The 21689-nt window shown below is 42.1% G+C and overlaps 1 protein-coding gene across 1 annotated transcript; it reads right to left on the reverse strand.

The window, feature by feature from the left end:
* Positions 1-3430: 3430 nt before the first annotated feature.
* LOC136442165 (DNA-binding protein RFX6-like) lies at positions 3431-19795 on the reverse strand. The gene is made up of 19 exons (XM_066439258.1): positions 19776-19795; positions 19408-19531; positions 18958-19019; positions 18582-18659; positions 18114-18141; positions 16259-16363; positions 15698-15775; positions 15278-15391; positions 14668-14717; positions 14309-14409; positions 14057-14115; positions 13260-13404; positions 12386-12480; positions 11667-11784; positions 10745-10867; positions 10107-10208; positions 9300-9754; positions 8310-8445; positions 3431-4025 (listed from the first exon to the last, which is right to left on the reverse strand). The coding sequence occupies exons 1-19, from the start codon at positions 19793-19795 to the stop codon at positions 3832-3834; spliced, it is 2187 nt and encodes a 728-aa protein (XP_066295355.1). The 3' UTR covers positions 3431-3831.
* Between the last annotated feature and the right edge of the window lie 1894 nt (positions 19796-21689).

Genomic DNA, 21689 nt, shown 5'->3' on the forward strand with positions numbered 1-21689 from the left:
GTCTAACCTTCATCAACGTACATTACATAAGGAACAGCATTAAAAATCGATCTTTCTTCATTGAAAACCACAGCTAACATTTATACACAAACGATACTAGTACAGTATATACATGCAAACAGATATGCAACATCATCATTTGCAACGATTAATATGTTCTTTATTTTACTGGGTCAACTGAAGAAATGCAACAATTCATAACTCACTTCATCGCAGTGTATACGAACGGTGTCAAAGTTAAATGTGGTCGGTCGAGTTAACGTTCTAGCCAGCAGATTCCTTTTTTTTCATCATAAAGATATATAATTGCACTGTTTCATTTTTGTAATTTTACCGATTTATTAGGCCATTTCAAGAAGCCAGATTGCATTTCTTAGTGCGCATGTACAGTCGAGATGCAGACGTCAGACCACAATGCATCACGTCTGTACGTGCGCACAAGGAATTGTGAAATGTGAGGTATTCCGTTTTAAAAATGAAGTGATTCGAGTAACTCGCTTTTCACAGATGCGTTTAGCACTTGCATATCTACATGTGAAGAAGAAAATTGTAAGCTTTTTCGAATGGAACACCAATAGTCATCAATGCAACTGCCTTTCTAATTGGTTCAATCTAAAATCAAATGAGGGCCTGCATGGGGGAGTAGTGATTACGGATTACGCAACATTTTCGCCGCCGATAACGAATTACGTTAAATCCACGGAGCTGATTACGAATTACGTTTACTTAAATCATGAGGCTTCCCAACCGGCATCAAGACTTTACACAACATGCAACTATCTAGTTCTGCATCAAAACTATCGATGTTATGTTGAATACCTACTTTTACGGACACGACCATGAGAGAGGCTGCATGCCCGGGGCGTCTCGAGAACGCTCGACACTAAATTCCGTAGCTACATATGACGCTAAACTCAGTCAGCCACTCTACGCCCTACTCTAGATTCTGAGTCAAAGCTTATAGCGGCTGAACTCTTAGCTTGCGTCAAAGCTGGTGATTTTTAGCATCTTGGAGATGACTTGAAACGCACCTTAATTTAGTTCTTTGCATTAAACACATGAGTGATAATGACCAAGTCTAGACTAGCGTGAGGTCACACGCAATGACCTGTATCAAATGGAGTCTAACCTGTTTGTTAACTTCTTATACGTAGCACTATTGACCTACGAACTTTCACGTCACATCTGACATGCATGGGCGGCCACATTTGAGCCCGATAAACACCACAGCTTGCTTATGAATGAAGACCTTTTATGGTGGAAATTTCTATTTTCGTCTATTTAGAAATAATAATGTGACGTTATAGAGGGACCTGTGCTATCACATACATTGAAGTTCCCCTAACTCTGCTCCAACGTATTTGAAGAAAATACGGTCTCATTGCACAATGCACATGGCTCTTGCAATGACAACATGGCATCATGACGTGGGCTGTTGTAAAAGACACTAATTTTGTACGGCAACGTTCAACCAAATTGATATAACAAATGCACTGACAGTGATTGTGATTGATAATCTGGTCACGTCCATTACCTACCAAACCAATTACCCCACCCCATTCCTATATATACCCCACCTCGACACGTGTCATGTCAGAGGTGACTCACAATAGGCTCCAGAGCGACCAGACAGGTTCTACTTCATTTCATGCGAGAGTAATACCGTGGCGGATCATCACTAAGATATCTCTAACATTGTCGTCCGATTTGTGCCTCACAGGTGGGAACACATTCAATGTACAAATTCTAGATCTCTGAGGAATGTTTGCATTGCGACATAGATAGATAGATATGTATGTGTGTTATAGTTGCACTTTTTCATATTAGAGAAGGCATGTGCTGCCATTGCTGCTAACTCTGTTTTAAAAGAAGATCATGACAGTTTTCCACGCTTTCTGAGAGGCTTTCTCGCACTGAATGCTTCTTTTGGTTTTCAGTGGTCACACGTTATGATCAAAAGTTACGAAAAAGTTGTTCCGAAAGTTGTTTATTCGGGTGGAAAGATACATACACGCGTACGTGTCGAGGTGGGGTAAGAATGGGGTGGGGTAATTGGTTTGTTTGTAATGGACGTGACCAGATTATCAATTACAGTCACTGTCAGGTCATTTGTTATATCGATTTGGTTGAACGTTGCCGCAAAAAATTAGTGTCTTTGACAAGGGCGCACGTCAGGATACTATGTTGTCATTGGAAGAGCCACGACATTGTGCAATGAGACCGTATTTCCTTCAAATACGTTGGAGTGGATTTAGGAGATTTTCAATGTATGTGATAGTACAGGTTCTTCTATAACGTCACATTATGATTTATATATACTCGAAAATAGAAATTTCCACCATTCTTAAGCAAGCTGTGGTGTTTATCGGCCTCAAATGTGGCCTCTCATGTCAGATGTGACGTGAAAGTTCGTAGGTCAATAGTGCTACGTATTATAAGTTAACAAACAGGTTAGACTCCATTTGATACAGAAGTCACTGTGTGACCTCACGCTAGTCTAGACTTGGTCATTATCACTCATGCGTTTGATCAAGGAGGTTTTATATAGATATAAAACCTCCTTGGTTTGATACAAAGAACTAAGTTAAGGTGCTTTCAAGTCATCTCCAAGATGCTAAAAATCACCAGCTTTGGCGCAAGCTAAGATTTCAGCCGCTATGAGTTTTGACTCAGAATCTAGAGTAGGGCGTAGAGAGGCAGACTGAGTTTAGTGTCATATGTAGCTCCGGAATTTAGTGTCGAACGTTCTCGGGACGCCCGGGGCATGCAGGCGCCTCTTAAGCCCCTGTCACACTTGTGCGTATGAGCCATTCCGTGTGAGTTCCGAGTTGAATTTTGACAATACGCAGTTGTACGCTCAAAATATCATTTTTGTCATACGCCAGCGTGCGCACAATACGCACCTAATGCATTAGGTGCGTATTGTGCGCACGCCGGCGTATGACAAAAATGTTAACACGCAACTCACACGGCCATGATATACGCACAAGTGTGACAGGGCCTTTAAGGATGTGTCCGCAAAAGTAGGTATTCAACATAACATCAATAGTTTTGACGCAGAACTAGATAGTTGCATCTTGTGTAAAGTCTTGAAGCCGGTTGGGAAGCCTCATGATTTAACGTAATTCGTAATCAGCTCTGAGAATTTAACGTAATTCGTAATCGGCAGCGAAAATGTTGCGTAATTCGTAATCACTACTCCCCTATACAGGCCCTCATATACGTGTCGAGGTTGGTAGGAACGGGGTGGGGGAATTAGTTTGGTAAGGAATGGACGGGACCAGATTATCAATTACAGTCACTGTCCGTGCATTTGACAAATTTTGTGTGGCAACGTTCAACCAAATTGATATAACAAATGATTTGTTATATTAATTTGGTTGAACGTTGCCGCACAAAATTGGCCTCCCAGATCCCCCCCCCCCCTCCTTCCTGACACATATACACGTATCCTGTGCTTGGCACCCTCCCCCCATCCTGCTCTGTACGGCCCTGTGTTGTGAGTGCTGATTGGTTGATGAGCGGTACGGCCCCGTGTTTAGAGTGCTGATGATTGGTTGATCAGCGGTACGGCGTGACGTTGTGAGTGTTGATTGGTGGATCAGCGGTACGGCCTCACGTTGTGAGTTCTGATTGGTGGATCAGCGGTACGGCCTCACGTTGTGAGTTCTGATTGGTTGATCTGCGGTATGTACTGCCTCACGTTTTGAGTGCTAATTGGTTGATCCGCGGTCCGGCCCAGTGTTGTGAATGCTCGGATTGGTTGATCAGCGGTACGTTGTGAATGCTGATTGGTTGATCAGCGGTACGTTTTGAATGCTGATTGGTTGATCAGCGGTACGGCCCCATGCCGTAAGGTTTGTTCATCTGTGGAAGGTACGTTCCCAACGTTGCTGCGTACATTTCTTCGCGCGACATAAACGTGTCCTGTCGCTCCGGACCATAACCCGGCTCTGCTGGAGGCACAATCTCCATGTACTTGGCTTTGCCATATATGGAGTCCATGGTGTTCCCTCCCCTTGCACCTGAAACACATAAAAACCAAGTGTGGTTGACAATTGACTGTTTAAGGCTACACCAAGTAATTTTTATGGATGACGTCCGCGCGCGCATTGATTTTGGTCTGTTCCCAGAAAAAAAAAACAAGAAATTCCGCTTCCTGTAACTATGACCAAAGAGTTACGACAGCGCTGCAAATCAATTGGATATGGAAAGAAACAGGACATGCCAACAACTGCTGTTCAACTTCTAATGATTTAATCAAATAATTGCTGATAAAAAAATTGTTAGTAGTTACACAGTGTTCTCTCATTCAATTTGTGTCCTAACATGTGTCGTTGACTATTATATTTTAAATCTAGGCATCTTGTTTTTTTTCGGCCCTTCTTGTTGTTTTTTTCGCGCTCTCGCATTAGATTTAGGGTCTCCAAAGGACGTCATCCATAAAAATTACTTGGTGTAGCCTTGTCTGAGTTGGCGATGTGAGTAAGCACATGGACAAAAGAAAGGAACATTCCCTAGCCTAAGGATACAACATACACATGTGTACAAGTAAGTTATCAACATTTTGGGACAAATTTTATGTATTCATAATAACTTCTGTAAGGCATTTGGCTGAACTATGTGGCTTTCTTCTTCCATGTGACAGACTCCCCAACTTACAGACCACAAGCAATTCACACTCTTTGTAATATCTGTCATTGCATTCCTTTAGAAAATTTGACCAGTTGCCTTCGGCTGGTTTGACGTGTTCTTAGGAGTTTTTGTCGGGCTTTCTACTTTGTCATATTTTTTGTTTGTTTTATGTTTATAGAGCAACTCCCGGACGCAGACAACTAGTTGGTCACTTGTAATATAGGACTTAATTGCATGCCATACAAAGGTTCTTCCACTACCATTCCTGCAGTCCTACATCTCCCGTCCAGAGAAGAAGTCAGACCCCGAGACGCAGACGATTGGCTGACCAGAAAATCACATGGCCAGAAAATCACATATCAGGTAAGTCTACACAAAATCTTTAGTTAAGATAAATCTAACTTTCATGGGTACATTATGTTGACCTTCTATTCAAACAAGCCCAGTTATTATAAAACAAAGTCCTCCTGTTGGTGACTGAATGTTAAACAGACGAAATTTAGTCCCACAAACAACGACTACGTCGTTCTAATGACTATCAGTAAAACGCATAACTTATTAAAAGAATGACTATCAGTAAAACGTATAACTTATGCACCAAAAGCATAGGACTTGAGCTCCGTCAAAACATACATTTACTATCCAACCCTTTGTCGCTAAATCTTGGTAACTTTAGGCGTCTATTTCAGTATGAAAAAAATAAAGCTAACATGTATAAAGATATATCTCCGATACAGTATTGTAGTCGACAGTCTAAGTATAGCCCAGTTCTCCAGGGTATGGCGGTTACTGCCAGATTTGGGAGTTGTTTCCCTTGTCGATTTTATTTTGAACAAGCACATCTTCCTGCGATCTCACATGTTTTGAACTTTGTGTTTTCATTTTGGAGTTATATATGCTATATATGGTAGAAAGTATCTTAGTCGTCTTGGCATACATTTTTTTCTGCCGGAGAACTGAATGTAACGCGTTTTACGGTATGTGTGTGTTTTTATAATCCTACATGTGCATGGTATATCCAAGCTCAGGCATATCCAAAGGCCATCGGTTGTTGACTTCCACTGCCACGAAATCGACCACTCGAACACCAACGGTCTTTAGAAATAGACCCAAACCAGGAAATCTATGCGGTTTTTTTTTCATTCAAAATGGTCCAACAAGTACTGGTGACGCAAATTGAGTATATTGTTGTATTATCTTTGATTTTTATATTGTAAAGAGGTGGGTCATGCAGCAAGCTTCCATTTTTTTAGTCAAATGTATTTTTCAAAGTATGTGCACTAAACACGTTGACGAAAGACAGCGGATGCTGTCTGAAACGTCTGACTGTTTCCAAATTTCATCCAGTTGCTTGAGTAACTATTTTTGGCGTATCTTACTACCTGGATGTCTAACCTTCATCAACGTATTAAGTTTGCAACATGGTTAATCTGCAGATTTGGATATACAAATGTGCTTCGCTGAATCTTTTTCTTTTTGATATGAATTAACGAAATTTGTCTCAATGACAGGATAAGTGCTTTTAGTTTTCCTGCGTTGAGGCTATTGACAAAAACCGTAGATTTTTATATCTATGTTGCATATCATCATTTCTGTGCTTGTATTTAGCGCTCCTAATGGCTCATGTCTTACATTCTTTTACAGATTGCAGTATGTTAGATGACAAAAGTTGGATCTTAGTCCTCCCAGAAGTGTCTACAAAATGAAGTTGCCTGTGGAGAAGGATGATCTCGAGGAAGATGCCTGTGACAACAAGAAAGCGTCTCTGAAGGCGGCAAGAGGACCATTGCTTGCCTTGGCAGCAACGATTCTCTACGCTTTTTCAGCGGAATTCACGGCCCTCGCTAGTAAGGGGGGCATCCCGGGTTTCCAACTCCCTTTTTTTCTCAGGCTGACACAAATTCCCATGCTTCTGGTTTGCGTTCTGATCCTTCGCCCAAAACTTATCGGGGAAAACAGAAAACAGAATGGTTTACTGCTTCTTGATTCCGTAGTTAGCACATTCGCAATAACCCTCGAGTATTTGTCCTTCACCTATGCTCCACCCGGTATCGCGTTTGGCATCATTCAAGGATCAGTGCCCCTGTTTACCGCCTGTATTGGGTTTATATTCTTGAAGGAAAAAATTGACCTCATAGCTTCTGGTGGGATTCTAGTCAGTATCATTGGGGTAGCTTTAGTGGGCGTCGGGATGGTATACTTAGAAACGAACTCAGCTCAGGCGACGGTCGTGTCTTATCTCCTGCCCCTGGCTGCCGCGTTAGCCAAAGCACCAGATATGGTTCTCTCACGCGCTATCTTGAATGAGGACATTTCAATCATAACACTGGCGTTATACCCAGCATTGGTGGGAACCGTTGCAATCCTCATATGTACATACACGTTTGAGACTCCCGTCTGGATAATGTCGGCAGAGATAGCTGGGTACGTAACTGGGCTAGGCTTGTCCCAGTCCATAGCCATGTTGCTCTTTATGGTAGTAGTGAAAGTTGAAAAGGTAGCTATCGCCGTTGGACTGCGCACGCTCGTGATACCGATCACCATCTTACTGGACTATTTCATCCTGTCGAAGGTTCCAAATTCACTCAAATGGGCAGGTTTATGTCTAGTGATCCTCGGGACGTTAGTGCTCAACATCCATACTTGGTGGACACATCGTCAGGACGAGAGACGCATGGTTTTTCTAAAAAGGATGGATTTTACTCCGCTGCAAAGCGACAATGAGGAAATCTCGTGAGGTCTTGGTAAAGAATAATGGTTACGCCGTTCAGCAGTGCCGATCGCAGACCTGAAGACCATATAATGTGGCTACATAAGACCATCACTTGAATACGCCGCCCCATCATTGCAGCTGGGGTTCCGCTCAAACTCAGAGAGAGTCGGCCGCCCAAGAGCGGTTGCAGAGAAGGGCCTGCAGAATTTATTATGACCATGGGACGACAGTTCACAACGGACAGTAAAGCTCTCCAGCATCTAGGACTTCATCGCCTGTCAACCCGGAGACAACAACGTGTGTGTGTGTGTGTGTGTGTGTGTGTGTGTGTGTGTGTGTGTGTGTGTATGTGTGTGTGTGTGTGTGTGTGTGTGTGTGTGATATCTGTTTAAAACGAGCTAGAAATACATGTATTTGGCTTATATACACTCTGCCTGAATGTCGCACTGTTGGACCCTTGTTGTCCAGTTGTATCGTCGTCTTGTATCCAGTTTTCAAATATACTGCTTTTATCTGACTTTTGATCATCTTACATTTGTCACCAGATTTTACCTAGTCGGTTAATGTTGGTACTTTTGTAAATCTGTCTCCAATTCGGTTATGAGGTTGACTGCCACTGTCAGTTCGTGTACATTTTCCCAATAAAAACATTCATCATAATCTTGACGTGATATCATTAATGACAACTGCAGTTTTCTTTGCAAGTAAACATGAAATTTTAGGAAAGAAACAATCAACAGAAGGTTTTACGTCACAATCATATTTAACCCTCCACAAACTGTATATTATATTTTAACGTGGGAAGTGAAGTCGTGAAAAGAGCCTTTCCAAAGGGCACAATGTCGACTGGGCATGTCAAGGGACTCGAACCGAGAAAATCTGGGTTCTGGTCTAACACCCTTCCATTATGCCACTACGGCACCACTGATCTGTACGTAATTTCAGAGAGAAGTAATCTTACCGTAAGTATATCCGGCAGCAGATGAGATATATCCCTGCGCTTCTTCATACGGTCCGCTAGGGGGCATCAGCCCACGGCTTCTGTACATCTCGTTCCTCTTCTCCATCTCGTACCCAGCCGCCGCCCCCATCAGGCCCTTGGTGTGTAAAGTATCAAAGCCAATGTTGTTAATAAAAGTTCATTTGCAAGTTCTTGCCCGAGAGCTCATTGCAACATGGAACAATGTACAGAAAAAGTATACAGTCAGTGCAAGTTAACAATGGTGACAAGTGGAACAAGTGACTATGCTAAAAACTAGCTGCTACGGAATACAATCTAAGCTTACTGCGTTTTCTGAAGCAGTGAAAGAGGAAGTCTGCCACTTTCTCTGCAATGAGTGGGTTTTAGTGGTTAACAGGGTTGTAGTTTTCTTTTCGACCATGTTTCACCATCTACAACACAACCAGGGACACTCATTCAATCTGGAATCTACAGACATCCTAGACCGCAAACCCTACTTCTTAGAACTGTGAGTTACAAGAGCAAAATATCAATTCGGAGTCGGTTTAAAACCTAGTTCTGCATTTGTTCCCTTAACCACTGACGAAAGCGAAATACAGCAGATGCTGTCTGAAACAACGACTGTTCCCAAATTTTATCCAGTTGCTTGAGTAACTATCTTTCATGCGCTGTGATTGGCTGATCCATATAACCAACCTATATAAGGATAGAACTGACTGATCACTGCGCAGAAGCGACAGACTCATCCGCACAGCCTGGTAACCCGGCGATAGGTACGATAACGATAAAAGAAAGAGATGGAGGGGAGGAGTGATGGGAATGGTGATAGGAAGCAAAGAGAGGGTCGAAGTACAGGCTATTTATTATATAAGACCAGAGGAAATAGGTACGAATCACATCGCCGCGCGACTCCAGGCACTACCCCATATAGCTTCATTTGGATGAGTCAATTATTGCGCAGAAAGAATAGGTAACTGTTCTTTGGCGTACCTTGTTGTGCAGGTTCTCGGCATAGCTGGACGGCGTCATGCCGCCGGTGTTCTGCCAGTACGGCGGCGCCGCCTGGTTGAATGCCGGCATGCCCCCCGCGTTGCGGTACGTCATCGCGTCTCCGTACCTGGCACCTTGCGATCCACTGGAGAAGGCGCTAACGGAACCGTACGGGTCGTTGTAGCCGGAGAACTGGTGATAGTAGTCTAACCCTCTCTCGAACGCGCTGGCGGAAGGGGAGGGGAAGTGGTTGACAGGTGTGTAGTGAGGGAGGGAGGCCGACGAGGGGAAGTAGCCTGGAAGAGACCTGACGGTGGGGCTGACTTGGTTGCCGCCGTAACCGTTCGTCTGTGGGCGGGAGAAGGCCGTGAGACGCTCCGACGGCACCAGGCTGTTTAGATCGGTGGAAGAACTTCTTCCCACGACGGTTTGGTCTGGAGCATCGTTTGGAGCTTCTGCAAATAAAATTACAGCAAAGATATAGCGCGTATAGCGTTAAATTGTTATAACACTATCAGAGTGCCTTTTACAGTGTTTGATACGTAGGAACTGCACTCGATAAGCTTGTGTTCTGTTTCTTCAAATACTATCAAACACATCCATTTACTAGTATATAGTGACCAGCCCCTCAAGTTCTGTCCTGCCACTTGCTACATTATGTAATCAAACACCGCAGGGTGTCTGCTACTTTATCAGTAACCACGGATACAGCCGTTCGGTCCAGGTCATTGACCTTATTTGTTTGGAAAGGAAGATGAGGAGAAAGAAGAATAAACGGAGAAAAAACAAGGAAAAAAGACACCCTACCTCCAGAGTTAACAGGTCCGGTGTCAGCTTTCCGCTTTTTACTCTTCTGAAGTCCGTTAGAGGAAGGCGTTGGGCGAACTTTTGGTTTGGTGCTAATTTCACCTGTAAAACAAAACACATAGCACGATATGTCATGTTATCATATATATGCATACTTGGACTTGATATCAATCTTTTTGTTTCTAAACAGACAAGATACTTTGAACTATATCCTAATTGTTACCCCGCCAGAAACAAAATGCATGATGTACAAATTAACGAAAATATACTGGTGTAAGTTAGCCTACGTGCCATCCTATTACTACCGGGGCTCCTACACTCGATACCCTCAATACTTTTTTAGGGTAGCGAGTGCAGGAGCACCCAGGCTAGGTGGAAGTACCAATCATTAAATATCTAATACCAGGCTCAGCAAAAAAATATATTCAAGCGTTATAAAGGTTGCATAGCAACCATAGCGTCAGTCATGCCTATCTCTATCGGGGTATGTTACATAAATTCCCAAGTCATTGCGATATTCTCACATATTGACTTGCCCCTGTCTTTAACCAACCAAGACGGTGGATACTAGACATCTTGACCTTGAAACGTGGCACCTCGACCTTGAAACGTGGCCTGTTTTTCGGCATGAAACTCACCTGCCGTTTTCATGTGCCGCTTTAGGTTGTTGAGTAAATCAACCTCCATGCTGTTTGCTTGCTGTGTCTCCACTACCAGATACACGTACTCATCCAACATCATGTGGAGCAGGTGAAAAGAACCTAAAAACAAACAGAATAAGTCATTTTTATGCACAGTTGTAGAATAAAAAAGACTCTTTTTACACTACCAAGAGATTTATTCCACCGACGTTTCGGTGACCATCTGTCACCTTCTTCAATGCAATTCTGACTGGTTCACTGATGTATAAGCAGCAACACCTGTGCTGCATTTTTATGTGAACCAGTCAGAATTGCCTTGAAGAAGGTGACACAGATAGTCAACGAAACGTCGGTGGAATGAATATCTTGGTTGTGTAAAAAGAGTGACTTACCAACCTGATGAAACTACTCACAGTTGCACTTGTACGTAGGCATTTCGTTTTTTGTATCCACTTGTTTGTATGCATAATTGTAATAGATCTTATAAAAGTCAATGTACTTTTTGTTGTGACAATAAAGATTGTCGTACTGTTGACCATGTGGTACACAATCTCTTGCTATCAGGGGCTGATTGAGCATAAAAAGATAAGTGACGCATAAAAAATAAATCCACGATTGCGTCAATCTCGAATAATGGATATTCTTGACCGCGAACCCCGCTGGTTCGAACGTGGAGTCAGAGAGGCAGTACATGAGAGAATGTACGATCCCACTCTCAACAGGAAAATGAAGTAAATTTGTCTTTACTTTATTTGAACATTTGAATTCTTAGTTTCTGCTTAAAACCCGTCGAACCACTAATCTCGCCCAGTCAAAGCTAAAAGGTAGCGGATGCTACCTGAGACTTCCACCGTTTACAAAATCTACCCAGTTACTAGAGTAACTGTTACCCTGTGTCTGCTACTGCATTAGAACGTACCAAAACTTGGGGCGCTCATCAGCGTGAGATCTCTCATGATCTTGGACGTGGTGAAGGCCCACTGCAGAAGGAAGTCTTGTGCTCTGTCTTCTACTGTCCGCTCTTTCTGTCGCGATGGCTACATAGTAAATACGTCAATCAATAAATCAAGCAATTGATAAATCAATCGATTAATCAAAGAAATCCAAAATAAAGCCTCTGTCTTCTATTGTCCGCTCTTTCTGTCGCGATGGCTACATAGTAAATACTTCAATTGATAAATCAAGCAATTGATAAATCAATAAATCAATACATCAATCGATTAATCAAAGAAATCCAAAATAAAGCCTCTGTCTTCCATTGTCTGCTCTTTCTGGCGTGATGGCTACATAGTACATCAATCAACCAATCAATCAATCAATCAACCGATTATTCAATCAACCAATCAAAGATATCCAAAACAAAGCCTCTGTCTTCTACTGTCTGCTCTTTCTGTCGTGATAGCTACACAGATACATCAATCAATAAAACCCATTCACTCAAGCAAGCAAGCAATCAACCGACCGACCGACCGACCGACCGACCGACCGACCGACCGATCGATCGACCGACCAATCAATTAATCAATCAATCAATCAACCAGCCAACCAACGAATCAATCAATCAAACAACTGATTAGCCCATTGAGTGTTAATCATTTTACACATTGTCCTGACGGTAGAATTAACGGACAGACCCACCTTGAGGACGCACCTGTCCACCACACTGTCCACCCACTCCGTGTAGGCCTCCACCGGCGCCTGCTTCCTCATCAGGCCCTCAAACTCCTCCAACACTGTTCAACAAAAGGTACAAACATGTACAAGTAACAGAGACAGCTGTACATCCAACACTTCCACCGGCGCCTGTTTCCTCATCAGACCCTCAAACTCCTCCAACACTGTTCAACACAAAGTACAAACATGTACAAGTAACAGAGACAGCTGTACATCCAACACTTTCACCGGCGCCTGCTTCCTCATCAGACCCTCAAACTCCTCCAACACTGTTCAACAAAAGGTATAAACATGTACAAGTAACAGAGACAGCTGTACATCCAACACTTCCACCGGCGCCTGCTTCCTCATCAGACCCTCAAACTCCTCCAACACTGTTCAACACAAAGTACCATTTTTACGGCTCATTTTTATTGTGTTTTTTGGCCAACAAATCAGCCATCTAACCAAACAACCAACCTTTCTACAGGCCAAGAAACCTACAAACCAACCAACCAACCAACCTAACTAAGCACGCGGAAAACATGTTAACAAAACAAATAGCAAACCAAAACTCAACTCACAGATAGCCATGGCCTGTAGTCTTGCCTCAGACATCCTACAGGCTGGCGTTACCAACTGTCTCATGTCTATTCAAAGATGTACTCACGTTTCTTGGACAGTCTGCCATGTGTGGCGTTACATGCTATCATGTATGTTCATTGCGAAATTTATCTGTCTTACTCTGTTCTTTGTATGTTGCCCATTCAAAATGAGATACTATTTAGTGTGCAGTACCACATTGTCTGTGTATCATAAAGCAAATTTAAAAAAAAAAGAGTTTTACAGCTGTACTCACGTTCCTTGGACAGCCTGCCCTGTGCGGTGCGCTGGTCCGGTGACGGGAACATGGCCTGGGACAGGATGGTCCTGTGCTCCAGGTCGTGCAGGTCAGTCACCATCTGGGTGATGTTGTCGTGATTCAGGAGAACTGTTCGCGCAGTCTAGGGGAAGAAGACAGGAAGAAGTTTCTCAACAGACCGATCCTGAAGCCACACCCCCTGTTCTATTTCGAACACCTCCGTCAAAAACAGCGTTTGTTGTTGTTGTTGTCCTGAGTATGCAATGTATGCAACCAATGCAGTGGAAACCTGTCTCAGATATATGTACCCTGCTAAACACGTGCCATTTCTGTCCTACTAGCACTGTTTTTGACGTAGGTGTTCAAAATAGAACAGAGGGTTCTATACGTTCGATACGGTGTTCGACATGAGCGGTCTATACGTCAATGAAGGTCTAGGTAATAAGATACGCAATATAACAGTTACTCAAGCAACTACACAGATTTTGGAAACGGTCAGACGTTTCATGCAGCACCAGGTCACTTTCATTGACGAAAGGTAGTGGATGGTGCATTGAATGTCTGACCGTTTTTCAAACCTCCCCAGTTCTTGCAGTACAACAGGGGTGCTAGTGTTACAAAATGAAACCAAATCTACAGTGGATGCCGCTCGAGGAGAGAAGAACAATGTCCAGACTATGCACAATGTACAACATGACAAATAAACTAGTAGACATATTAGCAAGTTGATCATGACCATAGGCACATGAAATGAAAACGGATAATTTTTAAGAAATTAAACAATGCGAACCTACCTGGGCAAGATGAACAAAAGAGGTTTGTCTTCTAAGTGACTTGATGAAATATCTCACAACTGCACAAGAGAAAAAACGAAATGAATATCACATTCATTATTTGCCAGACTTTTATTTCAATTTCCTCCAACAATATCTAATAGCAAGAATGAGAATCTTATTGCAAAAATCAGTAAAAGACATTCATTGTGTGAAAAGTATATAGAAAAGAATATATTTTTCGTTTAAGGTATCTCAGTTTCTAGATCTCACCTTGAAGTTTCTTCTCCTTGAGTTTGTCGGGAATGTCTTCCATGGAGTTCCTCACCCACCCGGGGAGTCTCTTGGCAAATAACCGGACCTCTGTACTTAGACTGGAGGTGTTGGACATTCGAAACAGAGTTAGGTAAATAAAATCGCGCAAGATATTCAAATCTGTACTGTCTGTAGCATCGAGTAAGATATCACGACAGGCAAAAGAAAAAAATGTTGTTTCCGGCCAGCCTACCGACCCTAGCCTTTTTCAGGTCCACCACAGGCTAAATCTTAGATCTGACATCTGAGTGGTGAAAATTCAAAACAGACCATAACGCCGATTTCCGTTTAGATAATTTAATCTAAAGTAGTCTTACCTTTCTGGGAGATCCTGAATTGTTGATGGGATCAGAATATCTATCAGCACCTGGGTTCAAGGATAAAACCAATGTGGTATGAATAAGTGAATTGGTGAGTGAGTGAGTGAATGTTGAATGAATGTTGAAAGAAAGAATGAATGAATTTGATATACCTAATTTTATTAGCTTGACATGTACATTTGCACGTAATATTGCAAATGGCATAACAAACACTTTCACGACATTTGCCTTATATCATTACAATATTGATGAGGAAATTAGACCGTGTGCCGTTAGAATTACATACTTTCAGGCTTTTGGGGCTGCATCCAACAAACGATCACAATTGAGATCAATCAAAATTAACCAGAAACAAACGCAGTGAAAAGACTTTCATACACCGATCCGTATCTATGTGGAACAGCTTATTAAATCGAATAAAACGGCAACAGCTTAGGCAGGATCTAGGAGATCATAAGGCGTATGCATATAAGTCAATTAGCTGTAACAACTTTTATGTGGTTTGTATTTCAGTTGTGTGTTGTTTTTGTACTCCAGGTAGATTAGCTACTTACTTATTGTATGATACTTAATCAACGAAAGAAAGAATCTAAGTATGCAAGGTCACCTTATACAAAATGGAGTCGCACAGTCCAACGATGTCCATGATGACGTCAAGTTGCAGCAGCGCCACCAGGTGTTCAGGCATGCCCTGCCAGAAGTGCAGCAGGAAGTTCTGCACCTGCGCGAACATTGACGTCATAGGGCGTTAGCACTCACGTGACTATGACGTAGGTATTGGCCGCCATGCTGGTTGGTTGACGGGTTAATTTGAATTTCAGATATGTGATCACATGGTCACATGGTTATGAAACATCCAGACTCAACCAGAAAATTGTAGATGTGACGTCATATAAAACACTTGGTGGAATAGCTGACCGCGAGCCGAGGTAGAATAAAGTATTTACTTGATTAAATTCCCCCAAAACGAAGAGAATGAACTAGGAAAAGGCAAAGGCGATTTTGAGTATATAGTTTTTTCTCTTACCTCGTCAAAGTTGGCGCTTATGACCGTGTCCAGTATCCTCTGGCAGTGCGTACGGTACATCATGATAAACGTCTCCACCTGGCGAGAAATTAAAGCACTGCAATCACTTTCAAACCGACAATGCCGATGGGTGTGCTTGAAAACAAGTTCGATTCGTCTTCGATCTCGTGTTCGGTGTGTCCGAAGAATCCCAAAAGAGAAAAATAAATAAAAACGATACACTTTGAGACATCCACACCCAAACCTCGTGAATAAATCCAACTCTATATCTGTCATTGATTAGATGATGTCTTTAATAAAAGCATTCACGCTAGTTTACCTAAGTCCGATGCGTTTTGCGGTAAGCAATCATTGACACCATTGCGGCAAAAGAATTAACCGTCATTTCTTTCTATTACACGCCGATATCATTGACTACCTTTGTCACCGATACTATACATGTTATAATTCTTCTTAAGTCGTGTTGTTACAAAAATATTGCACAATAAACCCACCTAAATATCCCGTTTTCAAAAATCAAAGATATATGTCACCCTGCGGATTTAGGTGAAGCAGCGTTACCTTTTCTCTATCGACGTCGTCTGGAAGTACAAGGTTCTGAGAGTCGGGGAAGTCAGGGAGGAGGGTCCCAGTCTTGGAGCTCAGAGAGTATTTTCGACTTGAGCCCTGTTGGTAAAATACAACAATAGGTCATTTATTTGCAAAGAAGCAACTTTGAACATTCAAGCTAAACGCTCGTTTTATAGCATCTATTATAATGTACAAGCCACTGCAAGCCAAGTAAACATTAGAAAACCGAATTTAAGTCATTCCCACAACATACATGGTGTATAAGTAGGGCAGCGCAAATCTCTGTTCCTATAGTCCTTGGGCCGCACAATTGTGCAATCACTACAGCAAGGGACTTCTACACTGGTAGTAAAATATGTGTGCTCGAATGCCATTCCCTTTACCCACAGCTGGGTGCTAAGCAGAGAGAGCAGTATGTACCATTTACGGAGGCTTTGATATGACTCGGCCGTGGATCGAACCCACGCTCTACCGAATGTAAGGTGAACATTTTATCCACTAGGCCCGACGTGTTGTTTTTTGTCTCCTGGTATACTACAAACAATAATCCCTTCCTAATTTCTCACACATCTTTCCGCGCCTCTGAAGGACTTCGTCAACTTCTTGCTCTCACTTTCTGTCTACTTGAGATAACAACAGCCCTTCAATTCTATACGCTAGCAACAGTTAAAAGCCCTTCAAGTTGTATATATTAGCAACCCTAATTGCATTGACATCCTAGATAGTGCCTGCAATCCATGCAATAGAAGTGCATTTTAGGTCCGCACGATTTGATAAACATCTGTGTCTACTACTTTCAAATCTGGCTAGTCAAACAATCATTACAGCGGGAATTCAATTTCTTTTAAAGTTTATTCGTCGCTACCAAGGTGTAAACGATTAGAACCAAGCCTCGAAAATGTTGACACTCCGCTATTCAACAATACACACACATTGACAAATGTGTTCTACCACAACCACACTGCGTACGTTTCGTGCAGGGGATCGGTAACTAAGGTAATCTGTTAGTGGATATAGTAGCGGCATTTCTTTCAAGACCGGGGTTTACAGATTTTATTCGTGCTTGCCGCCTTAAGGAGTTGTGTGGCAACAAGGAGCGTTTTCCCCTTGTGATCCTAGTCATCGTTAGGCAACCCGAGTATGTATGGGCGCCGTGTTTGCCCTGCCTTCTTCCCCATCGATTGCCGGGAGGGGACTTTAGCCGCATGCCGGTGACAGGGCAATGTTACCGGGGCGGCCGCTGGGAGAATGCCGCGTGTCGGGAGACAACGCCTAGCGACGGGTCCCTGGGCGCGAAACAAACCTCCGACGCTGCAGGTTTGGCCCCCCTGTGTCAATTTGTTCTCGGTAAACATTCTTTCACAGCTACGGTATCAAAATTTTGTCGGCGAGGTCACGAAAGGTAAAACAAAGGACAAAACATGACATGAGTAAAACGTGCCGTTTTAAGACACGAGAAAGCTTTTAGTACTTCTTGTTAAAAATAGTAACTAATCAAGTAAACAATAAACGATTTCTGATATAAATAAAACTTTACATTAACAAAAAAGATACCTAAAAAACAGACAAGAAAAGCTATAAAACTGATACTTTCAAAACACGAGACACATCGGCCCACTTGAAAAAGGTACAGGTGGTCTAAACACTGCACCAACAGGGGTGCCTTTAACCGCCGAGTTTTGACGGGATATTTGCGTGTTTGTCGGAGGCTCACACGGTGTTGTTAGGTCTGTTTCCGTCCCGTGGCATAGCGACTATCAATGCCCGGTAACCATCGCTGCTATGAGACAAGAGAATGTCAACAAATGGAAGCACAGAAGAGGGTCTATACACATGTCCGACATACCTCCGTCTTGATTTTGATTCCGGAAAACCTAGGTGGACAGACAAGAAAACAACGGTAACATGTTAAACGTAGGCGACGTTGTAATTCTTAAAACTTACCTAGAATGGAAAAAAGACAGGCTTTTTCGAAACAACAATGTACACCATACAAATCTAAATAGGATGAAAAAAGTCTTAATGAATGAATTCCGACATGAATGTAAACGCCGTTATCATACTATTTACACCAAACTAGGTTAAGACAGGTTTCTAAACGTTAACTAATAGAGGCAAGAGTTTCTATAAGTCCTTGATATCAAACCGCCTCTAGAAAACGCTCCACCCTCGATGCCAAAATAAAGCATATATAGTCTGGGAATTCTTAACAGAATTGCAGCAAACACTTGTTTGAAAAAAAAGAAGCAATTTTTAATAAAATATAACGTGATTCAGGGTTGTTATTCGATTCGAATTCGATTTGAATTTTCACCTCGTGAGCCCGCGTCCGGAATACACGGAGTGGTAGTAGATGGATGTTTCCTTGATACCGATTCCATAGTAGTGATACCTGGGAAAAAAAATCATCATGATAGAAGGTGTCTCAGTAGACCAAGATCTGGAGTATATTAAAGAAATTCAAAGCATCGAAAAATGAAGAGGTTCTTCCCGGTGTGAGTAGAGCAAACCTTACAGTCTTTACTTACACACCTTGTACACACACCTTACACGTACGGTACAAAACTAGTGTGTTACGAATTGATGCACTTTCCCGACTAGACAAAACAACCAAACAAACAAAGAGTATAATGTAGGTTCGTATAGCGGAAATGATAATCGAGATATTCATCTAATGTACGCATACATACTTTGATTGTCCTCTTGTTCCAAGCCGTCTCGTTGTCAGTTTAGGAAACTTCTGTCGTATAACCTAAAACAAATTAAATAAAAGTAATAAACTGTTAGGAGCATCAATTCAATGGATAACAACCCACTGCCCCTACGGCCCCAAAAAGGCTACGGGACTACCTTTCCCTTTTTCTAGCACCTTCAAGATTCTAGAATGACGTGGTGAGCGCAAATGTTGTACATTATTGTATGTAACTGGTAAAAAAGATTTTCGTTTCGTTTAAAAAATCTTGAAATTGGCGTCAAAATATACATACTTGGTATGTTATAGCTGCTATATTATGAAAAACAATGACATGAAATATAGGTTCAAATCTACGGCTCTATCTTACTTAAAGTAACGTTTATCAAACCTATAGCGAAAGAAAGAGACTCCCTGTATCCTTATCTGCCTATAAAAAGCAACACACCTTTCCAAAACTTGCGGCGCCGGCCGGCGTGAACTTCATTTTCTTGCAGAAGTCGAGGTAGTGCGTGTAGAGAACACACCTCGGGAGACACACTCCTTCCGCCCGCTCATAGTTCTCAGTCAACCTGCGGAAAGACAAACCAGTTTATTTGTTTTAAAGCTATAGATACAGTACTGCGTTTGTCACTGACGAAAAAAACCTGGTGCTGTCTGAAATGTCCGACCGTTTCCTAATATTATCCACTTGCTTGAGTAACTGTTAACTTGCATATATCTTATTACCAAGATGTCTAGACTTCATCGATAAAGCGAGGGTCTCACCAGGCAGCAGTTACTCAAGAAACTAGATAGATTTTGAAAATGGCAAACGTTTCAGGTGGCATCCACATCCTTCCGTCAGTAAAACCCTGTTTACACTTGTGCGTATATTCAAGTCCGAATGGGTTGCGTATTGACTTTGTTTCTATGTAAAGATTGCGGGGAAAGAATGCTTTCTGCTTTGACCCACCCTTGTGCATCTTAGTCATCGAACCAAATAAAGGACTTCTTCGGCCGCAAACTTTACCTAGACCAAAGAAATGTCGAATATGGAAATCATACACGGACTGGAATATAGTATTACGAACAAGTGTGAACGGGGCTTAAGACGCCAGTTTCACTAGGGCGGTGACCTCGCTGCAAATTTGCTGTGGCCTAAAATTTGACAGAGCGCTCAACGAATTTCCCAGATAAAAGACGAATTTCTTGAAGCTTTGAGTGTTTTGTTGCATTTTCAGTCATACTGTTACATTTCGTATGATGTTCTAATTACGAAGTGAAGGGCTACTCCGACCAATTTAGGTCAAGCGCAATCACCGTCTAGTGGAATGAGACCTTCAGTAACTGAACAAGACGTGTAGTTGACCAGGTTTTTAACAAAAACTATGGAGCAATATGTAAATAAGGCGAAGGCAAATTTACGAGACTGAAACAAAATCTACGAGAAATCACGAATCAAATTCTACGGTATAACGGGTTGCCGACGAGAAATGTTGTCAGTCGATAGAGCCGGCCATTTCTTAGCTCTGACATATAACTTTTCGGGTGTCGAATTTTCTTAGTTTTAAGTATCCACTTTTCTTAATAAGATATTACAAAACTGCATATAGACAACCAAACGGGATGGAGTAAGGATACATCGACTTTTATGTTGCCATGTATGCACTGTATGCCACTTGTATATACCATGTCTTCTGTCATTGCTGTATATCTTAGAGTCTACGTGTAAATTGTACTAGGTTAATATATATCTAGCCAGTAGACCTATAGATCACTTTGCCTTACATTGCACCTGTTACAATTGCTGTGCAATAAATGTAACTTGACTTGTCTTTGTTTCATCGTGTATCATCGAAACCAGTGAAATATTTTACTGCAACGCTATGCATTACGCTACGCCTCATACTTTTCACAACTCAAAATAACAAGTTGAATGTTTAAAAGGGACGAACTAAGAAAATAAAATAAAACGAAATTGGCGAAAGAGAGACAGGCAGAATGAATGTAAATTGCGTCGAAGAAGGTTAGACATCCAGGTAATAAGATACGCAAGGTAGCAGCTACACATCTACATGTAAGCAACTGGGTAACATTTGGAAATACTGGGTTATACCCGAATACTCGTTTAGTCACCAAAAACAGCGGATACTGTCTGAAACGTGTTAACGTTTCCACATTTTATCCAGTTGCTTATTAATAAGTATCTGTTACCTTTACGTATGTAAATCAGTATGATAACTTTATTGCAAGTTCATGCCCGAAGGATAATTGCAGACAAACAAGTACATGGAAATACATGGGAATCGATATGGTTATCTACTCTACAATGTAAGTTCTATGTTAACTAAGGTTGACTATGATTGGGTTTGACTTCTTTTTTGAAGGCAGTGGAAAATGAAGAGACCCACGTTTTGTATCGTAAGTGGGTTGGTTGATTTTAGTACATGTACTAAGATTGATTTTTGTAAGTTAGTCAAATGGTGAAAGCTAGGGGAATTAACGGAATCTCTTTTATAATACAGAGAGAAATAATCGAGGGAAAGAGGGAGAAGTTACCGACCATCTGAGAGTCGCTGATATCTGAGACTGCTTAATCTCCGGCGGGGGCTCGGCTGGGTCGGTCGGCTCGCCGGCGTGGGCGGGGAATGTGTCCGGCATGTCTGGGGGAAAAGAACGGAAACGTCGGTAAGTAAAGCTACGGTCACATACATCGAACGATGTACTTTTTAAAAATTCATTCGCATA

This window comes from Branchiostoma lanceolatum, chromosome 1 (genome assembly GCF_035083965.1).
Source record: "Branchiostoma lanceolatum isolate klBraLanc5 chromosome 1, klBraLanc5.hap2, whole genome shotgun sequence".
Classification (NCBI taxonomy): Eukaryota; Metazoa; Chordata; class Leptocardii; order Amphioxiformes; family Branchiostomatidae; genus Branchiostoma; species Branchiostoma lanceolatum.

Bases quoted from the DNA above. Each gene is read 5' to 3' on its own strand.
- LOC136442165 (XM_066439258.1), bottom strand. From the start codon at position 19,795: ATGTGGATGCCACCTGAAAC. The intron at 15,776-16,258 runs GTAACGCTGCTT...ATTTCTCGCCAG, and splicing joins ACGACGTCGATAGAGAAAAG to GTGGAGACGTTTATCATGAT. The intron at 15,392-15,697 runs GTAAGAGAAAAA...ATGTTCGCGCAG, and splicing joins TAAGCGCCAACTTTGACGAG to GTGCAGAACTTCCTGCTGCA.